This window comes from Bufo gargarizans, chromosome 10 (assembly GCF_014858855.1).
Source record: "Bufo gargarizans isolate SCDJY-AF-19 chromosome 10, ASM1485885v1, whole genome shotgun sequence".
Lineage (NCBI taxonomy): Eukaryota > Metazoa > Chordata > Amphibia > Anura > Bufonidae > Bufo > Bufo gargarizans.
In genome coordinates, this window is record NC_058089.1 from 86,460,253 (window position 1) to 86,484,706 (window position 24,454).

At 47.3% G+C, this 24,454-nt stretch overlaps 1 protein-coding gene across 2 annotated transcripts in view; it reads right to left on the minus strand.

Annotated features, from left to right (window-relative positions):
- DUS2 (dihydrouridine synthase 2) overlaps positions 1–24,454 on the minus strand; it is a 60,566-nt gene that overhangs the window by 12,308 nt on the left and 23,804 nt on the right. For both annotated transcript variants that reach the window (XM_044270236.1, XM_044270235.1), the window contains exons 6-13: positions 22,447–22,507; positions 19,740–19,787; positions 18,421–18,486; positions 16,316–16,386; positions 14,757–14,843; positions 11,653–11,821; positions 10,481–10,602; positions 3,064–3,213 (exon numbers count right to left, since the gene is read on the minus strand). In XM_044270236.1, coding sequence (XP_044126171.1) covers positions 3,064–3,213; positions 10,481–10,602; positions 11,653–11,821; positions 14,757–14,843; positions 16,316–16,386; positions 18,421–18,486; positions 19,740–19,787; positions 22,447–22,507 — 774 coding nt within the window. The remainder of the gene's footprint in view (positions 1–3,063; positions 3,214–10,480; positions 10,603–11,652; positions 11,822–14,756; positions 14,844–16,315; positions 16,387–18,420; positions 18,487–19,739; positions 19,788–22,446; positions 22,508–24,454) is intronic.

Here is a 24,454-nt window from a genome sequence, read left to right on the forward strand (position 1 = left end):
TTGCATGTACTAGGAAGAAAAAAAACATTTTTTTACACTCTACACTATGCAGTAAAATTGACCTGTTATTTTCATTCTCCAGGTCGGTATGGTTACAATACCACACTTGTATAATTTTTCTTGCGTTTTAATACTGAAAAAAATAAAAATAAATGTATAACTATATTCTGACCCCTATAACTTTTTTGTAGTTATGTGTACGTGGCTCTGTGAGGGCTCATTTTTTGTGGGACGATCTGTTCTTTTCAGTTATACCAATTTGAAGTGTGTGCGACTTTTTGATCACTTTTATAAAAAAAAATATTGGGAAGTTGAAGTGACAAAAAAAAAAGGCAAATTAGCAGTTTTTATTTTTTTCCAGTAACGCCATTTCCCGTTTGCCCTTAATATTGTTATATTTTAATTGTATGGGCATTTTTGCATGCGTCGATGCCCATGATGTTTATTGTTTTTAATTTTAAGGAAAGGGGGGTGATTTGAACTTGACATTTTTTTTCCACTTTTTTTATTGGGTGACAATAACTGGCAATCATATATAGCCATCATTGAACACTTTATTTGGAATATAACAATACAATACTGCCACATAGTGGCCTGTATTGGTATATTCCTGAAAGCCTGAGGCTTCAGTCTATTTTAGTGAAGTTACCGGAGCGGAAGCACGTGACTTCCACTTCTGGACTGATCAGATACCGTGGTCACATTTGGACATAGCATCTGAAGGGTAAAATGTATGCGATCAGAATTATGGGTCTTTGCTATTTGAGATAGCAGAAACTCGGGGGCTATGGCACCCGCTGCACGTGTGAACGGGCGCCATGTTTAGGGATCGAACTTCCACCGTACATATACGGCGGAGGTCCTTAAGGGGTTAAGGACCAGGCCATTTTTTGCAAATCTGACATGTGTCACTTTATGGAAGTGATGATAACTTTAAAAAGCTTTTACTTATCAAAGCCCATTCTGAGATTGTTTTCTGGTCACATATTGTACTTCATGACAGTGGTAAATTTGAGTCAAAATATGTCATTTTTATTTATAAAATAAAAAATACCAAAGAGTTTGGGTGCGGGCAGTTACTTATGCTGGAAGAGGCGTGCTTGGGCTCTAAAGGAAGGCGGGCTGGGCACTGTACGGGGAGTTACTGGGTGCCAGAGAAGGGTAATAACGCCCCTCTTGGACACTCATTTGCATAACAGAAAAAGTGGATTTTATCGCTAATTAAACCATGAAACAAAAAATGAAGACTACAGCAAGAAATAAGGTATTTTATTGTACATGGCAGTAGTAACACTTTAATATGCTCAAACCAGGTGACAGATTCCCTTCAAGTTGCCATGTCACATTTGAAGACCCCCTGATGCACCCCTAGAGTAGAAACTCCCAAAAAATTACCCCATTTTGGAAATTACGGGATAAGGCTACTTTCACACTAGCGTTCGGGGCTCCGCTTGCGAGTTCCGTTTTAAGGCTCTCACAAGCGGCCCCGAACGCATCCGTACTGCCCCAATGCATTCTGAGTGGATGCGGATCCGCTCAGAATGCATCAGTCTGGCACCGTTGGTCCTCCGCTCCGCTCAGCAGGCGGACACCCAAACGCAGCTTGCAGCATTCGGGTGTCCGCCTGGCCGTGCAGAACGCAGCTTGCAGCATTCGGGTGTCCGCCTGGCCGTGCAGAGCCAAGCGGATCCGTCCAGACTTACAATGCAAGTCAATGGGGACGGATCTGTTTGAAGTTGACACAATATGGCTCAATTTCAAACGGATCCGTCCCCCATTGACTTTCAATGTAAAGTCTGGACGGATCCGTCTGATTAACTTTCCCACTTAGAATTTTTTCTGAAATATAATGCAGACGGATCCGTTCTGAACAGATCCCATAGTCTGCATTATAGGAGCGGATCCGTCTGTGCAGACACCAGATGGATCCGCTCCGAACGAAAGTGTGAAAGTAGCCTAAGGTGGCAGTTTTGTTGGTACTATTTTAGGGTACATATGATTTTTGGTTGCTCTAAATTACACTTTTTGTGAGGCAAGGTAACAAAAATAGCTGTTTTTGCACCGTTTTTATTGTTTGTTATTTACAAGGTTCATCTGACAAGTTAGATCATGTGATCGTGTTTTAGTGTCTCCATATTCTGAGCCATAGTTTTTTTTTTTGGGTGATTGTCTTAGGTAGGGGCTCATTATTTGCGGGATGAGGCGACGATTAGATTGGTACTACTTTGGGGGCATACGCCTTTTTGATCACTTGGTGTTGCACTTTTACACTTTTAGTGATGTAAGGTGACCCAAAAAGTTTTTTAGCTCAGTTTTTTATTAAAACTTTTACAGTCTTCACCTGAGGGGTTAGGTCATATGATATTTTTATAGAGCCGGTCGATATGGACGTGGCAAAACCTAATCTGTCCCTATTTTTTACAATTTCTTTTAAACTTTATTTTGGGATTTTTTTTATTTTTTACTTGAAACAAGTTTTTTGTAAAACTTTATTTTTTTCACTTTATTTTTTGTCCCATTCTGGGACTTCAACTTTTGAGGGTCTGATCCCCTTTACAATGCATTTACAATACTTCTGTATTGTAATGCATTGGCTGTAAGTGTATTACACACTGTAATACACTTACAGCTTCCTGCCTGTGAGATGCAGGGGACTGGATCTCACAGGCTGTCATGGAAGGCAGCCACAATTCCTAAGGAAGGCATCGGGCTGCCTTCCCAGCCATCGGGTCCCCGTCACAGCAGCCACCGTGGACCCGGCAGGATTCCGCACGTGCTGCGGTCAGCGCTGGCAGCGGTAGTGTAAGGGTTAATGCGCCGGCGCAGGTCTTTAAGGGGTTAAAACACTAGCAGAAACTTGACTGAAAATTTGCTCAATACGTCTGAATGGGGTGAACGTTACAATTCTTCAAACCTTACTAAATCTGGTTGAACAAACTGCTGCATTTATGGAGGACACCTTTAGGAAAGCTACTTGTAATGTCCTCAGTACAGGCCATTTTTAATGCTTTTGTATTATATTACCTAATCCATGTTATCCAGACCTCCTCAAGGGTTTCTTACCTTTCAAACCTGACAGCCATTTGTATTACGTTGTGATTTTCCTCATTATCCGTCTCTACAGTCTCTTGACCATTGATATTTAGGGATACTTTCATGGCTTCTTGAGACAACTGACAACTCTCGTAAAGCGAAGTCATTTCAAATACTTCACTAAGCAAGAAGAACAAGCAGACATTTAAAATTTCTTTAGTAGCAAACACACAACCAGGTGATGCAACGTAAGGAAATGTATAACAGCAGGCTGGGGTTGCCAGGCTTAAAAAAGTCCAAAAAGCTCCGGCCATATTAATTCTACTACCATAGTTATTGGACTGTAAGATGCAGCTGACTATAGAATGCAAGTTTTAGAAACAAATAACTGAAAAACACAACTTTATACTGGTTCACCATAAATAACAAGTTACTTTTCTATTGGTTAGTATGAGTATGGTAATGCTAAATATTTATAGGTGTTTATGTGCTACAACTTTTTCACAATAAACACTTAATAAAAATAAAAAAAACTGGGAGTCTATCATTTTTTTGTGGACAAATACCATTTTGGGGTATATTTGACGTTTTAATCTTTTAAAAAAAAAAAGGAGATTTTTGTATAACTTACCAGTTAAATCTCTTTCTCGCTCTTCCTTGGGGGACACAGACCTTGGGTATAGCTCAGCTCCCTAGGAGGCGTGACACTAAGTAAAACTGTTAAGCCCCTCCTCCATCAGCTATACCCTCAGCCTGGAGATAGAGGCTACCAGTTGCGTGTCCAAGTAGTGAAAGGATAACAACCAATAACGGAAACAACCAGCCAGCAACCCAACGGGGCGCCAGACCATAACCCTGTAACCAAACACAGAAGGGTGGGTGCTGTGTCCCCCAAGGAAGAGCGAGAAAGAGATTTAACTGGTAAGTTATACAAAAATCTCCTTTTCTCGCCCATTTTCCTTGGGGGACACAGACCTTGGGACGTTCAAGAGCAGTCCAAGAAGGGAGGGACCACAAACCCAAGGCGGAACACCACCAGAGCATCAGGAAACCGCTGCCTGCAAAACCAGGCGGCCCAAAGCAGCATCCGCTGATGCATGCGTATGCACCCTATAGAACTTTGTGAAAGTGTGCAGAGAGGACCAAGTGGCTGCTTTGCACAACTGTTCAGCCGAGGCCCGATGCCTCTGCGCCCAGGAAGCTCCGACTGCTCTGGTGGAATGAGCAGTGACGCCGAAAGGCGGAGGTCTGCCCTTGGCTCGATAAGCCTCAGACACCGCCAGTTTAATGAAACGGGCAATAGCCACCTTGGAGACCGCCAACCCTTTGCGCGAACCCTCCGGAACCACAAACAGGGAGTCCGTGCGCCGAAAGGACCCGGTGACCTCCAAGTAAATCCTCAACGCCCTGACCACATCCAGACGGTGCAGTTCCCGTTCTCTGGGGTGGGAAGGAGAGGGACAGAGCGACGGAAGGACGATGTCCTCATTGATGTGAAAGGCGGAGACCACCTTTGGCAGGAAAGTCGGGACAGGCCGAAGCACAACCTTATCCTGGTGGAAGATCAGGAAAGGTTCGGAGCAAGAAAGAGCCGCTAACTCCGACACCCGTCGGAGAGACGTGACGGCCACAAGAAAGATGACCTTGCAGGACAGAAGGCGAAGGGAGACCTCCCGTAAAGGCTCGAAGGGGGCTGATTGGAGCGCCGAGAGCACCACATTCAGGTCCCAGGAAGGAACTGGAGGGCGGTACGGCGGAACAGAGTGAGCCACCCCTTGTAAAAAGGTCTTAATTGGCCCTAGAGGGGCCAGGGGACGCTGGAGAAGAATAGACAGCGCCGAAATCTGACCCTTCAGAGAACTGAGGCACAGCCCCAGGTCCAGACCCGACTGGAGGAAGGACAGGATTGTGGGAAGAGAAAACCGGAGAGGTGGGATGCTCCGGGACTCACAGAACCCCAGATAGGACCTCCAAACCCGATAGTAGATCCTAGAGGATACGGGCTTACGAGCCCGGATCATGGTGCGGACTACGTCCGCGGAGAAACCCCGTCGCGTTAAGACGGCGGTCTCAATAGCCACGCCGTCAAACGTAGCGAGCCTAAATGCTCGTGGAAGATCGGTCCCTGAGAGAGAAGGTCTTCCCTGGAGGGCAGTGGCCACGGTGCGTCTGCCAACAGCAACATTAGGTCGGCGTACCAAGACCGGCGGGGCCAATCCGGGGCGATTAGAATCGCGGGGACGCCCTCTGCCGCGATCCTCCGAAGAACCCGTGGCAGGAGGGGAAAAGGAGGAAAGACGTACAGAAGGGAGAATTCGCGCCACGGAAGGACGAGCGCGTCGGCGCCGTATGCCTTCGGGTCCCGTGCCCTGGCCAGGTATAGGGGGACCTTGTGGTTGAATTTGGAGGCCATGAGGTCCACGTCGGGGCGACCCCAGCGAAGACAAAGGGCTTCGAACACCTCTGGGTGCAGGGACCATTCTCCCGGGTCGATGGTGGACCGGCTGAGGAAATCCGCCGCCCAGTTGTCCACCCCCGGGATGTAAATCGCAGATAAGGCCGGCACGTGCGTCTCCGCCCAGAGGAGAATGAGGGTCACCTCTTGCATCGCTGCGAGTGCCTCCCTGATGGTTTATGTATGCCACAGCCGTGGCATTGTCCGATTGGATCCGAACAGGGTGGCCCCTCAGCAGATGGGTCCAGTGTCTGAGGGACAGAAGAATCGCCCTCAGTTCCAGAATATTGATTGGAAGTCTGGACTCCGATAGAGACCAAACGCCCTGGACGGACCGGGGAGGGAAAACCCCCCCCCCACCCCCGTAAGCTGGCATCTGTGGTAATCACCAGCCAGTTCAGTGGAAGGAAGGACTTCCCCCTTAGAGGGATATGCAACCACCAGCCGAGGGAAGCCCGAGCCAGGGGAGGCAGAAGAAAGGTCCTGTCCAGACTCCTCGGTGATTTGTCCCAGGCCGACAGAATTGCCCTCTGAAAGGTGCGGGATCGGAATTGTGCGAACGGCACCGCTTCGAAACAGGCAACCATCTTTCCCAACAACCGCATGCTGGATCTGAGGGAAGGGCGGTGATGACGGAGGAGACTGCGAACCGACCCGCGAAGGGCCAGACGCTTGTCCGACGGAAGGCGGACCTCCGCCAACTCTGTATCCAGGAGCATCCCCAGGAAGATCAGCCGTCTGGAGGGGGTAAGGGAAGATTTGGGGTGGTTGATAATCCAACCGAACCGCGTCAGGGTCTCCAGAGTGAGTTCCACACTGCGGGATGTCTGAGAGAAGGAGGGTGCCTTGACCAGGATGTCGTCCAAGTATGGGAGAAGAAAAACACTTCTTGAACGTAGAAGGGCCAAGACAGGGGCCAGGACCTTGGTGAACACTCGAGGAGCCGTCGCCAGACCAAAGGGAAGGGCGACGAATTGGAAGTGATCGTCCCCCACCGCGAAGCGCAGGAAGCGGTGATGACATGGAGCAACCGGAACGTGGAGGTATGCATCCTGAATGTCGATTGAGGCCATGAAATCCCCTCTTTCCAGGGAGGCCACTGCGGACCTGAGAGACTCCATCCGGAATCTCTGCAGTCGGAGAAAACGGTTCAGGCGTTTTAGGTCCAAGATCGGACGCACTGAGCCTTCCTTCTTGGGAACCACAAAGAGGTTCGAGTAGAACCCCCTGAACCTTTCCGTCGGAGGCACGGGGGCGACGACACCCTTGTCCATTAGAGAGTGAATGGCCGCGAAGAAGGCGGCCACTCGTACGGGATCTCGCGGAGGACGGGATCGGAAGAAACGGTCTGGCGGAATGGACGCAAATTCGATTTTGTATCCGCAAGATACAATCTCGAGCGCCCATGCGTCTGAGATGTGGGCCCGCCATACGTTCCTGAATAGGAGAAGGCGGCCCCCCACCCGGGTGGGTGGGGGCGCACCTTCAGGCAGAGGGCTGCTGGCCTGTGGGAGCCCGTGCAGGCTGGGACTTGCGCCAGGTAGGTTGCGTCCGAAAAAACGGCTTCTTGCGTCTATCCTGGGCTGGGCCAGAGGAAGAAGAACTGGCCGCGGGTCTAGACCCGGTGGGCTTGCGAAAGGACCGAAAACGGGACGAACCAGCGCGACCACGGGGGGCGCCCATTGGCCTGGACTGGGGGAGGTGAGTACTCTTCCCACCCGTGGCCTCTGATATAAGTTCGTCCAGACGGGTTCCGAACAGGCGGGAACCCGTGAATGGTAGGCCGGCCAAAGAGCGTTTGGAAGCGGCGTCCGCCGCCCAAACCTTCAGCCAGAGTTCCCTCCTGACAGAAACTGCCAGGGCAGAGGAACGGGCAATGAGGGCACCCGCATCAAGGGAGGCCTCACAGACGAATTTTCCGGCCTGAACAATTAGTTGGGCTAAGGAACGGAGGTCCTGAACAGGGACGTCCGACCCTAACTCCCGTTCCAGTTGCAAACCCCATTCAGAGACCGCTTTGCCAACCCAGGCGGAGGCAAAGACCGGTCTAAGGGCCGAACCAGAGGCAGTAAATATGGCCTTGGAGAGGGATTCCGTACGACGGTCCTCAACAGACTGGAGGGAAGATCCGTCCTGTACAGGAATAGTAGTGCTTTTGGACAGGCGAGCCACGGGAGGATCAACCTTAGGCGGGGATGTCCACGTGGTCACAGAATCCGCTGGAAAGGGATAACAAATGTCCAGCTTTTTGGGTGTAATAAAGCGGACGTTAGGCCGAGTCCAAGCCTTGGATACCACAGAAGAAAAATCAGCGTGTATGGGAAAAACCTTGGAGGCCTGTTTGGGGCGGAGAAAGGACACGCCGGCCTGTTCAGAGCTGGGGGGGTCATCGTGTAGCTGAAAGGTATCACGGATGCTAGTGACAAGATGCCCCACCGCGGACGCCAATTTGGACGGAAGCTCTGAGTCCATGTCCACGTCCGAATCCGCCAGTTCTCCCTCAGAAAGCGTATCCCTTTGAGAGGATAGACTTGACTGAGCTCGCACGCATGGCGGAGAGAGCGAAGCATCTGGAGAAGATGTGCGCTCAACCCTTGAACGTTTCTGAGTATGCCGGGCCCTGGAAGATTCGCTGGGAGGCAGGGAACCAGTGGGGGCGGCAGAAACGGTAGTCCCAGCGGGTGCGACAGGGATTGTGGCAGCCTGCGGGAGAGGCGGTCTATCCACGAGACGGCCCACTACGTGTGTAAGGCTTTCCACCGCCTGAGACAGAGACCTAGCCCAGTCAGGGGGTTCAGAGGCACCGGGGGGCGCAGCGGGAAGCGGGCCCTGCACCGGGGCCTGACATGCAAGGCAATGCGGCTCAGATTGCCCACGCGGAAAAAGTTCCTTACAGGCGGTACAGGCATGGTACCAGGGTTTGGGGGCACCTGTGGGATCTGACATGCTGAAGTGTGGTTGTACTCTAATATAGAGACCACAAAGGGTTATAGCAGCTATGACCAGGAGGGTTAGGAGAGGGTTAACTGTCCTACCAGTGCCTCAGAAGAACGTCAGGAGATGGCCCAGATCAGCAGCAGCAGAGAAGCAGTGAACAGCAGTGAGCAGCAGAGAGCAGCAGAGAGCGCCCACAGAAGCCGAGCGATGTACACAGGAGGTTAGAGTCCCCCACCGTGTCCCAGCTTCCTGTCAGGAGTGAGGAAGCGCGGGAAACCTCAGCAGAAAGCACGGGGAACAAGCTCCGCCCCCTCCAGCGCTTGAAATGTCTCCTGTGAAGGAGAACGTAGCTCCGCCCCCAAAATGACGCGCGCGTAAGCCCCGCCCCCTGCCGGGACCGCTAAGCCCCGCCCCCCGTTCTCGGCGGGAAGGGGGAGAGAGAGAAGAGAAAAATGGAGTCAGCCCCGAATGAGGGGGAGGGGGGGGAGAAAGATAGCAGCGTGGGGGGGAACGGCGTGGGGGTGCTGAGGATGCTGCTGTGCTGCATTGTCCTGCAGATGAGCGCTCAGAATGAGCGACCACGGGTGCCCCCCTTACCCAGAGGGGTAGATGCTGCAGATAGGGACGGGGTATGGGCTGGAATAGCCATCTCACCGTCCGACGTCTTCACCCTCAGTCCTTTCCAGCAGGGTCGCCCCTTCAGCCACTGGCACCGCAGTGGCAGGAAGCTGGAAGAGGGGCTTGGCGTGCGGGCGACCCCCTAGCTGGCGGGATGTAGGGGAGCCATTGCTGCCCAGATCCTCCTATTGCTTCTGTGGGGGAGGCAGCAGTGCAGATAAGTTGGCACTGGCGCAGCTCAACCCCGGGAGAGCAGAGAGGTCTAATGCGTCTCTGGTATCCCTAGGAAAAAATAAAATAACAAAATTAGAAGAAAAAGTAAAAATAACAAGGAGAAAACAGCCCTGCAGTAGCAGGGAGTGTCTTGCCTCCTTGGACACTAAGCTAAAACTGGTAGCCTCTATCTCCAGGCTGAGGGTATAGCTGATGGAGGAGGGGCTTAACAGTTTTACTTAGTGTCACGCCTCCTAGGGAGCTGAGCTATACCCAAGGTCTGTGTCCCCCAAGGAAAATGGGCGAGAAAAACTAATTTTAAAAAAGTGTAGCTGCTATATATTATTTTTTTCTTCTAATGTGTAAAGACCGTGATAGGGAACATTTTTCTAATATACTTTATTTACGGAACTTGTACATTTATATGAGAAAACTTGTCTCTTAGCAGAGCTGTTTATTATACTGGGGGGGGGGGGCCGCACTCAATGTATATTATACTGGGGGGGGGGGGGGTGGCCGCACTCAATGTATATTATACTGGGGGGGGGGGGGCCTCACTCAATGTTTATTATACTGGGGGGGGGGGGGACACTCAATGTTTATTATACTGGGGGGGGGGTCGCACTGCGCCACCAATGTTAATACAAATGCAGGAGGTGGGTGCCAGAGTGAAATAGCCGGCACCCGACCTCTATGATAGGGGGCTGCGATCAGCGGCAGTTAACCCCTAAGGTGCCGTTCCCTGTCATAAAGGTCGGGTGCCGGCTATTTGATTCCGGCACCCGCCTCCTGTATTTGCGCATGCGCGGACGTGCGCGTACTCATAGGAATGGAGAGGCGGCCCGATAATTTGTAGAGCTGTTGTGCGCAGGCGCGGCACAGCGATGCGGCCGGACGAAAGAGGCCGTATCCATGGGATACAGAAATCAACAAAGGCATCGCATAACATGATTTTCTGAAAGAAAGGTAGCTTTTGGATAATGACATGGATAGGAAGATATGTTCTGTGGGGGTAAATAAATTAGATAAAACCTATTTAATGAAGTGGGACAACCCCTTTAAGACAGAATGTTAGTTAAGGGAGGAAGGAGGGGGGGGCAAGCATAATTGGAGAAGAATGAGTTAATTTTCTCTGATAAGGTATATTACAAAGTTTCTCATACTTACATATACTAATGATTTATGCAAAGTTGTGTGAAACGTTAATAACCATTTAAAACTTACCAAATATCCAGCGTTGATTGTGTTGCATGAAGTTTTCTGCCCAGAGGAGATTCAAGTTGGTCTCGCATCATTTGGCACAGGCAATACTTTGTATTGGTGTGATGATTGTTATACCTAACCGCCTGTTTAAGGAACAGAAATATGATTTATAGCATAAAATACTACAATAATCGTTAAAAGAAAAAAAAAATTTTTTTTTATATATATATATATATATATATATATATATATATATATATAAAAAATAAAATAAAAAGTATCTCTAGTGTAGTTGGAAAAAACACCACCAATCGATAGAGTGATGACAAGGAAACGCTCACATACAGAGTTTTCTCTCCATGCAGCAGGTGACGGCTCAATAGAATATCTACGAGTCTGTCATTTCAGTGAGAGAGAGCGCTACGCATGCGGGGGATTTGGAGCTCTGTATCAGGGCAGAATGTTAAACCTATTGAAAATTAGGAATAATAATTATACCAATTCTTTAGCAACCAAAAATACATTTATATAAATTGGAATTTTGTAATTAGCAAACATATTTTACTATTTTCTCTAATTCATCCATGTGAGGGTACGACCACACAGTGCGGTCGTGACGTGGTCAGGGTGCAGTTAACAACCGCTGCATCTCTTTTCCCAATAGAAGTCAATGCGGATATAGGTTTCTAAGACAGACCAGGCACTTTCCAAGTTGCGGCACTTTCCACCTGTTGTACGTGCGTTCGCTTGCATGTAAAACATTCTCAAGCGATTCAGGCTGCTGACCCCATTGGCTATGCAGTTAATCAACCGCTTGCAGTATATATTTAATATATTTTAGCACATGTATCACTTTTTGAAGTTAATCAGAATCTAATAGAACCATGAAAATTCACAAAAGTTCAAACAATGTTCCATAAACGATTGCAGGCAAACCCCCCCCCCCCCCCCCCCCCATGCAGTAACCACAGCATGACTACGACACGACTCCGCTGTGTGGTTGTACCCCAAGAGTTACTGTGTTGCCTCTAGCTTTGATTTTCCAGAGCAGGTTTAAAAATTAAAGGGGTGCCCTGGTATTTTTTATGTATTAGGCTCATAGTATAACAAAAATATATCAAGTAGAGAAAAATTGTTCTCACCATCTAAAACAGTAGGCTTTACACAATAATCAAAAGAAGGCAAAAACTCACATGTGTAATGTAATCACGCATGACATCTTCTAGAGGTAGCAAGCCCTCTCTTCTGAAAATGGAGGGATTCCACATGGCTGCTCGTGCCACCATAACAGATGACGCGCCTGTGACAGATCGAAATGCTTCCATGTCTTGGAATTCTCGTACAAGTTCCTGTGATCCTCCACTTGAAAGGAAATAGATGATACATCTGAATGCAATTATCAAACAAAGCATAACAACACCTACAAAACCTAAGCTAGACATAACCAGTGGTGTAGCGATAAAGGTCCCAGCAGTTGCACTTGCCATGTGGCCTTTAAAAGGACATCTGTCAGCAGATCTGACCCTATGACACTGGCTGACCTGTTACATGTGCACTGGGCAGCTGAGGGCATCTTTGTTGGTCCCATGTTAATGTGTGCCCGCATTGCTGAGAAAAATTATGTTTTATTATATGCAAATGAGCCTCTAGGAGCAACAGGGGCGTTGCCATTACACCTAGAGGATCAGCTCTCTCTGTAACTGACATACCCCCTGCACCTCGATTGACAGGACAATCAAATGAAAAAGGTCATCACACTTGGTCCCGTCAATGAAAGTAGAGAGACCGCTGCAGAGAAAGGAGCGCCGCTAGGTACTAAAACATTAAACAAAGCTCACATTTTGGAAAAACAAAATCCAAGCCAAAAAGCCGACAAGGTCTTTTTTCTTACAAAGTCCTTTATAATAATTGCAAAAAACAAACAAAAAAACTAAACAAAAACACATAACTCACATAAGGGCAGATTTACTCTTCAAAATGTGCTTGAATTCTGCCTCAACTGTGCGTCACATGTATTGTTTTTCAGCCTCACTAGACAATTAAGTGCCTGGAAAAGGAGGCACGAGTCTGACTAGCTGGACTAATAAAATACACTAGATTTATTAATGGGGTGCACCAGTATTTCTGGCACAAAATGCTGCTGAAAAGTCAGCCAAACTGGAGATGGTGTAAAGTAGAGAAAGGTTTAGAACTTCAAGCAAAGATGTGCCAAATCTGTCACACAGCACATGCCAGGATGATGGACCTGCCTCATCTTTTGACTGCCTGCTTTACATTTATGCTGACTAATATTAGACAGCTTTAGTTAAGTGTGCCACATTATCTACCCCACGCAGTAAAAAACAAAACACAATCAAGACAAAAAGAGAATAAGTGGGGCGCTCATAGAAAAAAAAAATATATCCCAACGGTAATAGAAGGCCAGATTTGGAAAGGCTCACTTCAGAGGGTTGTGCCTAAACTGCACCATAACGTTAAAGTGACTGACACAACACCGTGAACACCATAAAAAGAATCAAACAGATTATATGTGCCATTAAAATACACGTGTCCTGCAAAAAAAATAAAAATAAGCAAGCCCTTGCATAGCCATGTTGAAGATCAGAAATAAGAAAAAGAAAAAAATTCACGTTTTAAAAATGTGTCAAAAATAGTTAAAAAACAAAACAAAAAACACAGCAACACTCACCTCTACCGATCCCCCACTACTGCCATGTCAATGCTGCTCTGGTCCCCGCTCAACCAATTACAGGCAGCGGGGGACAGAACACCATTGGAATGGCAGGGACGTGGATCGGGGCAGTTGAGTAAGGCACCTTGTAGATGAGCGTTTGTCACGCTGCAATTCCGCAGCCAAGCTCCCGGCCTGACCGCCCAGCACTGAAAGGGGTCACATAGCATTATATTGATTTAGGATGCTATGTAACCAGTGTTCTCCAATATATTCCAGAACTGTAAGGGTTACATAGCATCATAAATCAATATAATGATATGTAACCCAGTCAGTGCTGGGAGCTGCGCTGCGGACGCGCAGCGTGACAAATGCTCGTCTGCAAGGGGCCTAAAGCTTTATCCATACATTTTGATCATGTGATCTCCAGCCTGACCTCGGCTTCCTCTGTAACGAGAAGATGTCTCCTCCTTGTATGGCTGACTTGCTGTGAACTGCAGGTATGTATATGTATACCAGTCTCATCACCTATGATATCTTTCTCAGACATCTGCTCTCCCATCTCCACCCTTCATTTTTCTGTGCATGTCCCTGTATGGCATAAAGTGCTGCTGAAGAATTTCTGCCTATTGTTTCACTGCTCTCTGACCAGGAGAGCCGTGAAACAATAGATGGTTCAAATAATGATTAGCAGAAGAGTTGAAAAAAACTAACTCATACTGTCTATAATATCTTTGTGCAGAACCTCCGGTGTATTCCTATGAAATGTAGCTTCACAATGAAACCTATCACAAGCAGTAGGGGTGAAACTGACGCTGTGCCACCTAGGATACACTGAGACTGCAATGTGAGTTATGGGACAGAAGCTCTATGTTACTGATTTACCACTACTAACCCCCTTTTAAAACTCTCTAACCTCTTTGTCTCTGCAAAGCCAGAGGGAGGCATTAGAGGAAGCATATATGAGGTTAAGGCTAGTTTCAAACTAGCGCTAAACTATTCAGGTAGGCTCTTTCGGTAGAGGAACAGCCTGCTGGAGTTCATCGCATCCCGCACAGACAGAAACTGCCGAAGCACTGCCAGACACCTCCCCCCCCCCCCCCCCCCCCCCCCACTGACTGTTTCCGACATTAGCGCACAGATTCGGTCGGACAAATTCTGCTCCGGTGGGGAAAGGCAGTATCCGGCTGTGCTGGATACAATTAACTCTGGCAGGCTGTTCCTCTATCGCAACAGTTTAGGGATAGTGTGAAAAATGCTTAAAAATATTTTTGCCTATATAGATCATCTTGGTAGCAGGGAAACCGAAAGTATATGCACTGGGCATGTGCAGAATCTCCAGTGCATGCGCAGGCAAGACCACAATGAAGATGCCTGGCCCTGTCCATCAATAGAGGGGCATGTACAAGATGGGGCTAGGACCTGCCTCTTGACCTACTGAAGGCCTAGTTAGCATATTAATTAGAACCAAGATAACTGGAGAATGGCACAATAGATTTGGGCAATAAAGGTACTGTTTAATTCAGCAGGATTAACCAAATCGGAAAGTTTGCCAGATTTAATAAGGTTGATCCTCCCAACTGTTAATTCCTGCATACAGTGACATAACAAGATTTTCTTACTTACTTGGCAATAACAGGAACTGATACAGCCTCAGATATTGCCTTGATGAAATCACAGTGGACGGGGTGCTGAGGTCTTTCCTCTTTCTTCCTTTAAGAAAAGCGAAAAGAAAAACACACCCCATTATGAATCACAGGAAGTCTGTTACCTTGTGTTGTTAAACATACCGCTGTTAGGCCTCTTTCATATGGGTCTCTCAGGGTCTGTTCAGAAAAACTGATGGTTTTGCACGCAAGTTCAGTTAGTTTTATCCACGATTGCGTTCAGGGTTTCAGTTTTTTCTGTGTGGGTGCAAACAGTTTTTGATGCGTTTTTCACAAGTGAAAAAATAAATAAAAGGAGAACAATCTACGTCTCCTAGTAATCATCAGTGAAAAGCGCATTGCATCTGGTTGCTATCCGTTTTTCACCTCTATGCAACCAGAGCTGTGTGAAAAGCGCAGAATATAGAACATGCTGCTATTTTTCCTGAACGCAGAAATGATGCGTGAAAAACAATGCTCATGTGCACAGACCCATTGAAATGAACGAGTCAAGATTCAGTCCGGATGCTATGCGTTTGCTTAAAAAAATAAAAAGCAGAGGAGGTCTGCCTCCTACAGACACTAAGCTAGAACTGATTTATCTTGGTCCCTGTAGGAAGGTTATAGCTGAAGGGGAGGAGCTCACACTTTTTGTGCTTAGTGTCCGCCTCCTAGCGGCAACAGCTATACCCATGGTCAATGCCTGTGCTCCCTAATGATACGATCAATCTTTATTCCATATGCAAATGAGGCCCCAAGTGCCCAGGGGGCGTTATCCATTGCTGCAAGTGCTCAAGCCTTCCTATCCAAACCATTCATAGTTCCCGCACTCTCCTCTCTATCACCCTGCCCCCTCTCCCTGTAAAGCCTCTGTAAAATCTTGAGATTTCTGTCCCAAGCACTACAAAATATCATCAATTTTTAGGTCTTTTTTTTTATGATAAAATTACACTGACACAACACTGCATGAAGGTGCCAGTGCTGAGCGGCATTCTGACAATATGCTAGGCGTCTACTTTCAGGAAATATAATTTCGGTTTTCTCTGTACATGTCAAATGTACAAAAATTGTCCTGGCTACCAGAGGTGCAAAATGTCCAAAAACCTCAGACAGAAAAAGGGTTAATCTCTAATTATACAAGATGCCTTTACAGAAAAGGGCTCTATGCGATGTGCTTCTCCAAGAAGAGGTGTAGGTAAAACGGTAGATCCGAGGCTAGGTTCACATCTGCGCTACAATATTCCGGTCGTCTGTTCCAGCAGCGGAGCAGAGTACTGGAATTACAGTATCCGGCATAGCTGGACACCATTGGGGCTCGCCTGATGCCCATTTACTATAATGGGATCCGCTGGGTTTCCAGCATGAATGGCAGCTTTCTGCTGTAAAAATACCGCTGCATGTGGCAGATTTTTTTTCCCCAGCAGAAATCCGGATGCCATTGTAGTGAAAAGGGATCCGGCCGGCCGTGGAGGTTCACATCTATAGATACGGCACTATCAATAGTCTCCTCCCCTGCTGAAAAAATTTAATTAAGTTTACCTTCCATGAACTGCAATAGCTGCAACACCAGTTCTCTCAATTAGCTTCACCAGATTGACAGTGGCTTCAAGCTGTAAAAAAAAAAGGAAAAACGCAAAATCACAAAGGGAACGCTAAAATATTCTAAATAACGTGGCCTGAGCTTAATGATGGACATTATAGCATTCAATCATTTCCACTTGGGCACACATTTCCATGCACTCTATAGCGCGCAGGAAGCTCCCAAGAACTAATAGCGTTGTTTTTGGTTAAAAGGCAGCGAGTAAGGCTACTTTCACACTAGCGTTCGATCGGATCCGTTCTGAACGGATCCACTCATATTAATGCAGACGGTGGCTCCGTTCAGAACGGACCCGTCTGCATTATAACTTAGAAACATTTTCTAAGTGTGAAAGTAGCCTGAGCGGATCCGTTCAGACTTTACATTGAAAGTCAATGGGGGACGGATCCGCTTGAAGATTGAGCCATATGGTGTCATCTTCAAGCGGATCCGTCCCCATTGACTTACATTGTAAGTCGGAACGGATCCGCTCGCCTCCGCACGGCCAGGCGGACACCCGAACGCTGCTTGCAGCGTTCAGGTGTCCGCTCACTGAGCGGAGCGGAGGCTGAGCGCTGGCAGGCGGATGCATTCTCAGTGGATCCGCCTCCACTGAGAATGCATTAGGGCCAGACGGCTGCGTTCAGGGCCGCTCGTGAGCCCCTTCAAACGGAGCTCACGAGCGGACACCTGAACGCAGGTGTGAAAGGAGCCTAAGAAGACATCAAAATACTAGAATTAAAAGTTTAACCCAATGTGACGTATAGCTCTGTCTATAGGTGGATAATCACAAACAGAATAAACAAACTGCCAGATGAACCATTATTGGGCTTAAAATACCCAAATCTCATCACCGTTCACTACTCTACCCATCAGGCTTGGTTTAATTTTAAGCCCCCCCCCCCCCCCCCCATTACACCTAGAGGCTCTGCTCTGTCTGCAACTGCTGCGTCCTCTGCACTTTAATTGGGGGGCAGGTGTGATGAGGTTTTCAATGTCTGGCCCTGTCAATCAAAGTGGAAAGGGCACAGCAGTTGCAGAGAGAGCAGAGCCTCTAGGTGTAATGGCTACGCCCCTGTTGCTCCTAGAGGCTCATTTGTATATATTAAAGCTTTTTTCTCAGTAATGCGGGCACATATGAACATGGGACCAACACAGATGTCTTCAGCTGCCAAGCGCACATGTAACAGGTCAGCCAGTGTCATAAGTATAAATCTGCTGACAGATGCCACATATTTTTTAGATAGGCCTAGGAGGACGGTCCCACTGAATGTTGAAGATTTGTTTTGTGTACATGGTTCACATGGGCGATGATCTAGACCAGGGCTGGCCAACTTGCGGCTCTCCAGCTGTTGCAAAACTACAACTCCCAGAATGCCTAGACTGCTTACAGCTATCAGCCTACACCAGGGCATGGTGGGAAATGTAGTTTTACAACAGCTGGAGAGCCGCAGGTTGGCCAGCCCTGATCTAGACAAATATTGGGAATCCGCATTCCTGGGAGCGCTCGTTCCAGATAACTGTCTTGCGTAAATGCGCCAACAACACAATGAACTAGCAAATTCTCGTTCATCAGGTGATTACATCTCTAGTTTAACTGTCCCTTCAAGAACATTTTTATGTGTAGAGATTGCGCTTGGGAGTATTTTTGCAATACTCTTTATCAGATAATTTTGTTCCATTTTATTTAAAGTAACAAAGTGCTACACAAATGTATGTGCACCCCAAGGCAAAAAAACATTCAGGAACTTTAAGGTTACGTTTTAGTGTAGTAGAAAGGATACCAGTTTTCTGTCTGGAATTGCAGGTGGAAAATCCATAGCGTGTTACAGCAGCCACAATGCACAGGAAAGCTGCAGCAAATCTGGGACAAAATCCGCATGTAAAACATACAGATTTTCTGGAGAAATTCATACAGATTTTTTTTCTGGCCCGTGGGGACGAACCCTTGCACTACAGAAGGGAAATTTAGACATGTCTGCTGCACATTTCTACTGAAATACTGATGAAGAAAATTGAGAATGCTCAGAACACCGAAGCGGCTAGAATATAACAAAGCTCTTACTGTCGGAAGGATGCGTATTTTACACGTCACTGGCTTGGAAATTCCATTCACTAACGTTTTCAGTATCTGTGGAAAAATAAAGAACTTGATCTAAATATATTACAGTCATGGCACAAAAAAAAAGGAGCGGCGCTGGGTCATAATATCGAGATTTTTCTATACTAAAAACATCCAAACAGCAATATTGATAAGCACACAGGGAGCACTCTGCTCATGGGGTCTATATAACTTAAAGGGGTTATCCAACCCCTATAATCAACCCCCCCCCCCCATGCCTGGGCACCTCATATTGATTATACTTACCCAGCTCCCTGCACCCGCACTGCTCCTGATCCCCGCCGCTGCATCGCAGGTGGCGCTAGAGAGGCTCGTCCCCATCACGGCCTGCTATTGGTTGCTTCCCCTCTTCGCCGGATGTTTTAATCCGCTTGGGAGGAGGATGCAGGGATCAGGAGCAATGCGGATGTCGGGGAGTGGGATAAGTGTCCAGGCATTAGGGGGTTCATTATAGGGGTTGGATAACCCCTTTAAAGGGGTTGTCCAGGATTTTGATGCTGATGGCCTATCCTCAGAAAAGGCCGTCGAAATCTGACCAGCGGGGGTCTGCCTCCCTGCACCCCCTCTGATCAGCTGTTCTTCAGTAAGCTCGGGCACTAGAACTACACCGCTCTGTCCAATGTGTAGTAGACAGGGCTGATGATTGCAGTGCTGCTCCCGCTGAAGAAAATGTTCCCAGCTACATCCACTGCACAATGGACAGAGCTGTGTAGCTCCAGCTGATCCCTGGGGGACGTGGGGAGTCAGACCCCAACCAATCTGATATTTTGATGCCTATCCTGACCCTATACCATCAATAACAAAATCCTGGAAACCCCTTTAATGATGAACTTTTATTAACTTTTTTTCTGGGGTGAAACAAAAACACCAGTTCAGCCATGTTTTTGCATTGTAATTTTGCGCCATTCACTGTGCGGCATAAATAACACGATGACCCCATTATTCTATGGATCAGTATAACTACGTCTACTGCAACACATTTTTTTTTTTAAGAGAACCATTTTGGGTACGCGCAACTCATCGGTTAACTTTGTTTTTGGGTGGATTTCAAATTATTATTTTTTGTTCTTTTATAGCAATCACCGTGCAATATAAAGAACGTCTTAACCTTATTCTACAGGTCTTTTGCTGGAGCCATCCAGTGATGTAACTGTATGCCCCTTAGGGAAGCTACTGGTGAAAATGGTGTATAGTCACATCTGAATGCTGGATGGGATTGAATCATTTCAAGTGTGACTGAGATTACTTGAAACATCACTTACTTTCTCAATTTTTTCTGGATTTGATAGAAGGGCTGCTCCCATGCCACCCTAAGGAATAAACAAGTCCGTAGAAAAACAAGTTTAATGACCAGATTTCTCTGTGTACATACATTGCGCCAGTAAGTGCCCATTTACATGGGTACTGATCACAAAACCCTTGTATGTCAGGTAAATAATAATATATGCGGCACATAAAATCATTTGTCGGTAGGACACTGCATAAACAGGGACGTGCTGCTGACAAACAATCTGTATGAGGATGAACAACCGTAGTAGTGATCATTCATCCCCATGCAGAGCGAATTGTATGCACAAAAATGAGCCAGCAAGCTCTGGAGTAGGGCTGTCCCCACAGGCGAAGAAATACCCACCTGCTGCTTGATTGACAGAGCCTGAAATCTATCCCCCGTATAGGAAGATCTCGCGCCTGTGCCGCAAGTGCAGATGTTCTTCTTGTGCTACTGGAGCAGCAACTGCACATGTGCCACTACGCTTCTGGACAGCCGGACATAAACAGTCACTGCTCCAGCCGCAGAGCCTCTGAGCAAGATTGACATGGCCGGACATCTTGCCTGGCCCCGACAATCAAGCGGCAGGTGACCGCTTCTTCACCTCCCAGGTAAAGAACTCTAGCGGATGAGACCAATCATTGGCTAAAATCCATTCGCTCGTCTCTAATTGGGAACAAAGGCGGAAATCCACCCCCTCATACAAAGTTATATAGGAAAATATCACAGGAAGACATAGCTCATAGTCAGTGGAAAAACATATATTTACAATACATACAATATATTTGCTTTTTGGTTTTGTGGTAGACGAGAGGATGTCGGCAAATAATGTCACAAAGAGGAAAGTCAATATAAAACTTGTCCTAAGGCAACATGATGTAAAGTGTACAGGCCACAAGCAGAAGGCAAGCAGGTCACGGCGGGAAGGCATTTTTGAGGGCAAATACAAAATAAGACGCTGGGGGGATTTTTTTTTCTGGCCATAACTTTATTTTTCTGTCAATATAGCCATGGGTAGTGGTATTTGGCAATTTGGGGTACATAGGATTTATCCATTAACTTTTATTGGAGGGTGGTATTAGGGAAAAAGCAGTTCTGCCATTGTTTTGTTTTTTTGCACTTTAAATTTATGACATTCACCATGCGGCACAAGGACGTTACTTTTATTCTATGGGCCAGCGTGATTACTGCGATACTAAACATATACAGCGTTATTTGGAAATGTATCAGCACCACACCATTGCATTTGTGGGGGAATCAATGGTGACAGTCGGAGCACCTCTTCCTGTATCTGCCTTGATTCCATGGTGACCACAGTATCTAGGGGGTTAAGTGTTCAGGATGGGAGTTATCTCCAATCCCAGTCATTATAGCAGAAACCTGGCTTCAGTCATTATGGGTTCCCGTGGTGATACGGAGCACTGTATCTGCGCAGCTTGCATGGGGTCTCTTCAGTCCCTGCTGCCCACGCGCAAAGTGATTCTGGCACAGGCGGCAGAGACTAGGGATGTGCGAACTTGTGTTTTCAAGTTTGGTGTACAAGGTTCGGGTTATCTAAGAAGACCATAAGTTGTGGTCTGTGCTAGCGGAATCCATAACGGAATTCTTAGATAACCCGAACCTTAGACGACAAACTTGAAACACAAGTTTGCTCATCCCTAGCAGGGACTGAAAATCCTTCAATGTCGTCTACCATAAAAATTTTATACATCCCATGACCAATTTTGGGTAATTGGGTCTTGGCTAGCGGTACGACAACAATTATCGTGGGAAACAGTTTTCTGGGGTGGGTTATTATTTTGTTTTTAACTTTTTTATTTTTAAGGCCTGTTCTGACATTTGGCTTCCCAAAAACATGCTACGACTAAGGCTACTTTCACAAGCGGCCCCGAACGCATCCGTACGGCCCCAATGCATTCTGAGTGGATGCGGATCCGCTCTGAGTGCCTGAGTCTGGCACCGTTTGTCCTCCGCTCAGCAGGCGGACACCCAAACGCTGCTTGCGGCATTCGGGTGTCCGCCTGGCCGTGCGGAGCCAAACAGATCCCTCCAGACTTACAATGTAAGTCAATGGGGACGGATCCGTTTAAAGTTGACAAAATATGGTGCAATTTCAAACGGATCCGTCCCCCATTGACTTTCAATGTAAAGTCTGGACGGATCCGTCTGAGCAACTTTCAGACTTTTTTCTGAAATATAATGCAGACGGATCCGCTCCGAACGCAAGTGTGAAAGTAGCCTAAGACATATAAAACATATGATCACAGAAACTAATCTAAACACACAAATCTTCAATAAAGCTTTCCGTATAGTGCAACACTTACTATGTTTTCTGGATGTAATATTTTAGACGTGAAAAATAAGGTTCTGTTCACATCTGTATAGATTTCATTCCTAACAGAAGCAAAACACTACAATGACGGATCCACACCGCGCCCCCGGGACCCCAGTGATTGGGAATGGTCAGTTGGTATCAAGACCTCTGTCCTGTCACAGATGTGGACAGAGAGAAGCCGCTCCTCATGGAGCGCATTTCCATTTTAATACAATCGACGTTGGCGCTCCTGTGACCTGTCTTTTTGCCTTTAAAACTGATGACACAGATGTGAACAGAGCTTAAAAAAGAAAGCACCTGTATAATACAAGTCAAAAAGATGAAAAAAAAATATATATGAAAAGAAATGGAAAAAAGAGAATACCTTGGTGGAATATTCCTTGGGACAGCCCATGTTAATATCAATAGCAGCAACATCATTTTCTCTAAACAGAAAAAAATATATGGCACATTAGTAACAATGATACTTATTAATAATGGTCTGTAAGGGTAGGTTCTCATGGAGGTTTTTCGAGATGGTTTTGAGGCAAGTTTTTCACCTATGTGGATCCAGCAGGAAGGAGAAGCCGAAGTTCTTTTATATTTCTGATTCCTTTTAAATCCACTTTTGGCTTTGGCTGAAAAACCTGCAGGAAAATCTGCCTTTAAAGAGACCCTGTCACCTCTCCTAACATGTCTGTTTTAATAGCTTCATGCATTCCCCATGTAATAACAATTCTGGAGCATCTGTTCTTATGGCTCCATGTTGTGCCATTCCTGTATTATTTCTACTAGAAGTTTTGAATGAATTGCTATTAGCCTTCAGTAAGGGTACAGAGGGGGGTAACCAGTTGGGGGGGGGGGGGGGGGTCTACCTGCACAGTCTGAAAATGGCAGAACTGATTGCATAGTCAGACTGTGCAGGGACACCCCCCCAACTGGTTACCACCCTCTGTACCCTTACTGAAGGCTAATAGCAATTCATTCATTCATAACTTCTAGTAGAAATAATAAAGGAACGCCGGACTTCCGGTTCCGGCGCTGGGATGCAGGACGCGGAGTGAGTGAGCTCCGGCACCTGCCCCTGTAAATCCTCCTGCGCTCCGACATAGCGGACGAAAAGGGACCCCGAAAGTCACCTGGGGGATCCCGCTGAGCGCCGGCCGACGGTCCATGGACCGATACTTACTGAGGAGCGGCAGACGACAAGAGGTGAGCGGGACGAAAATGACCGCAAGTGCAGCGCAGGGCAAGATGGCGGATTCCCCCCCTCACTCCCCCGATTGCGATCCAGGAGGCCGCAGAGGTGGTGGAAAGCGGAGGCAAGCCTGCAGGGGATCTGAGTACCATCGATTACAAGACGCTGGCTATCGAAGTGGCCCGCTACCTGGCCCCAGATATAAAAGAGACTCTGGCCAAGACCCTCACACAGTCTTTGCATGAACTGCACTCCACGGTAGCAAGGCATAGAGGAGTTGGAGCAAAGGGTCTCTGCGATGGAGGATGATGTGACCAGATGTACTCATGAAGCCCAAGATCTTTATAAGCAGAACATCGTGCTGAAAGACCGCCTGGAGGACCTGGAAAATAGGTCCAGGCGGAATAATTTAAGAATAGTGGGCCTGCCAGAAAGTGTGAAGCAGCCTGCTTTGAAAGAGATCTGCGAGATAGAAATACCTCAAGCGCTGAACCTGGCCGGGAGACGTATTGTGGAGCGGGTCCACAGAGTAGGACCTGCGGTGGACTTTCAGTCGCAAGACCGTAATGTTTCGCAGAACCTCCAGTCTAGGCCGCGGCAAGTTATTATGCGGTTCCTAGACTATAACGACAAGGAAGCAATCCTGAGAGCTTTTCGGGCTCGCAAAGGGCCATTGAAGGTCAGAGGACATACCTTGCTAATGTTCGCTGACTACTCTGCCATGGTGGCAAAAAGGAGGCGTGACTTCAGCGCGGTTTGCTCGGAATTGTATAGGCGACAAATACGGTTCCAGTTATTGTATCCGGCGATTTTGAAGATCTCAACGGTGGATGGCGAGGTCAAAACCTATCAAGATCCTGTGGCAGCGGAGGAGTTCCTGCGGGCTGACAGCACGGAGGGTGAGCCACGGCGCAGAGGACGGTCGCCGGGACAGCAACAGCGGAGGAGAGAGAGGACAAGAAGCCCGGAGTGGCGACGCTCGCCTCTCACAGACAGACGGGGACGTGACTGGGAGATGGTTCCAGTGGATAAGAGAGGGTCTCGTCCCTCCAGAAGAAGGGACTCTTGGTCAAGATGAAGTGGACATTGTTGGTAGCTATGTTTAGTTTTGTTCTGCCAGCACTGAAAAATGGACACGGTTTAAAATATGCAGCGGGAGTGTGATTGCGCATGGCAGTATTGTATAAGATTTAGC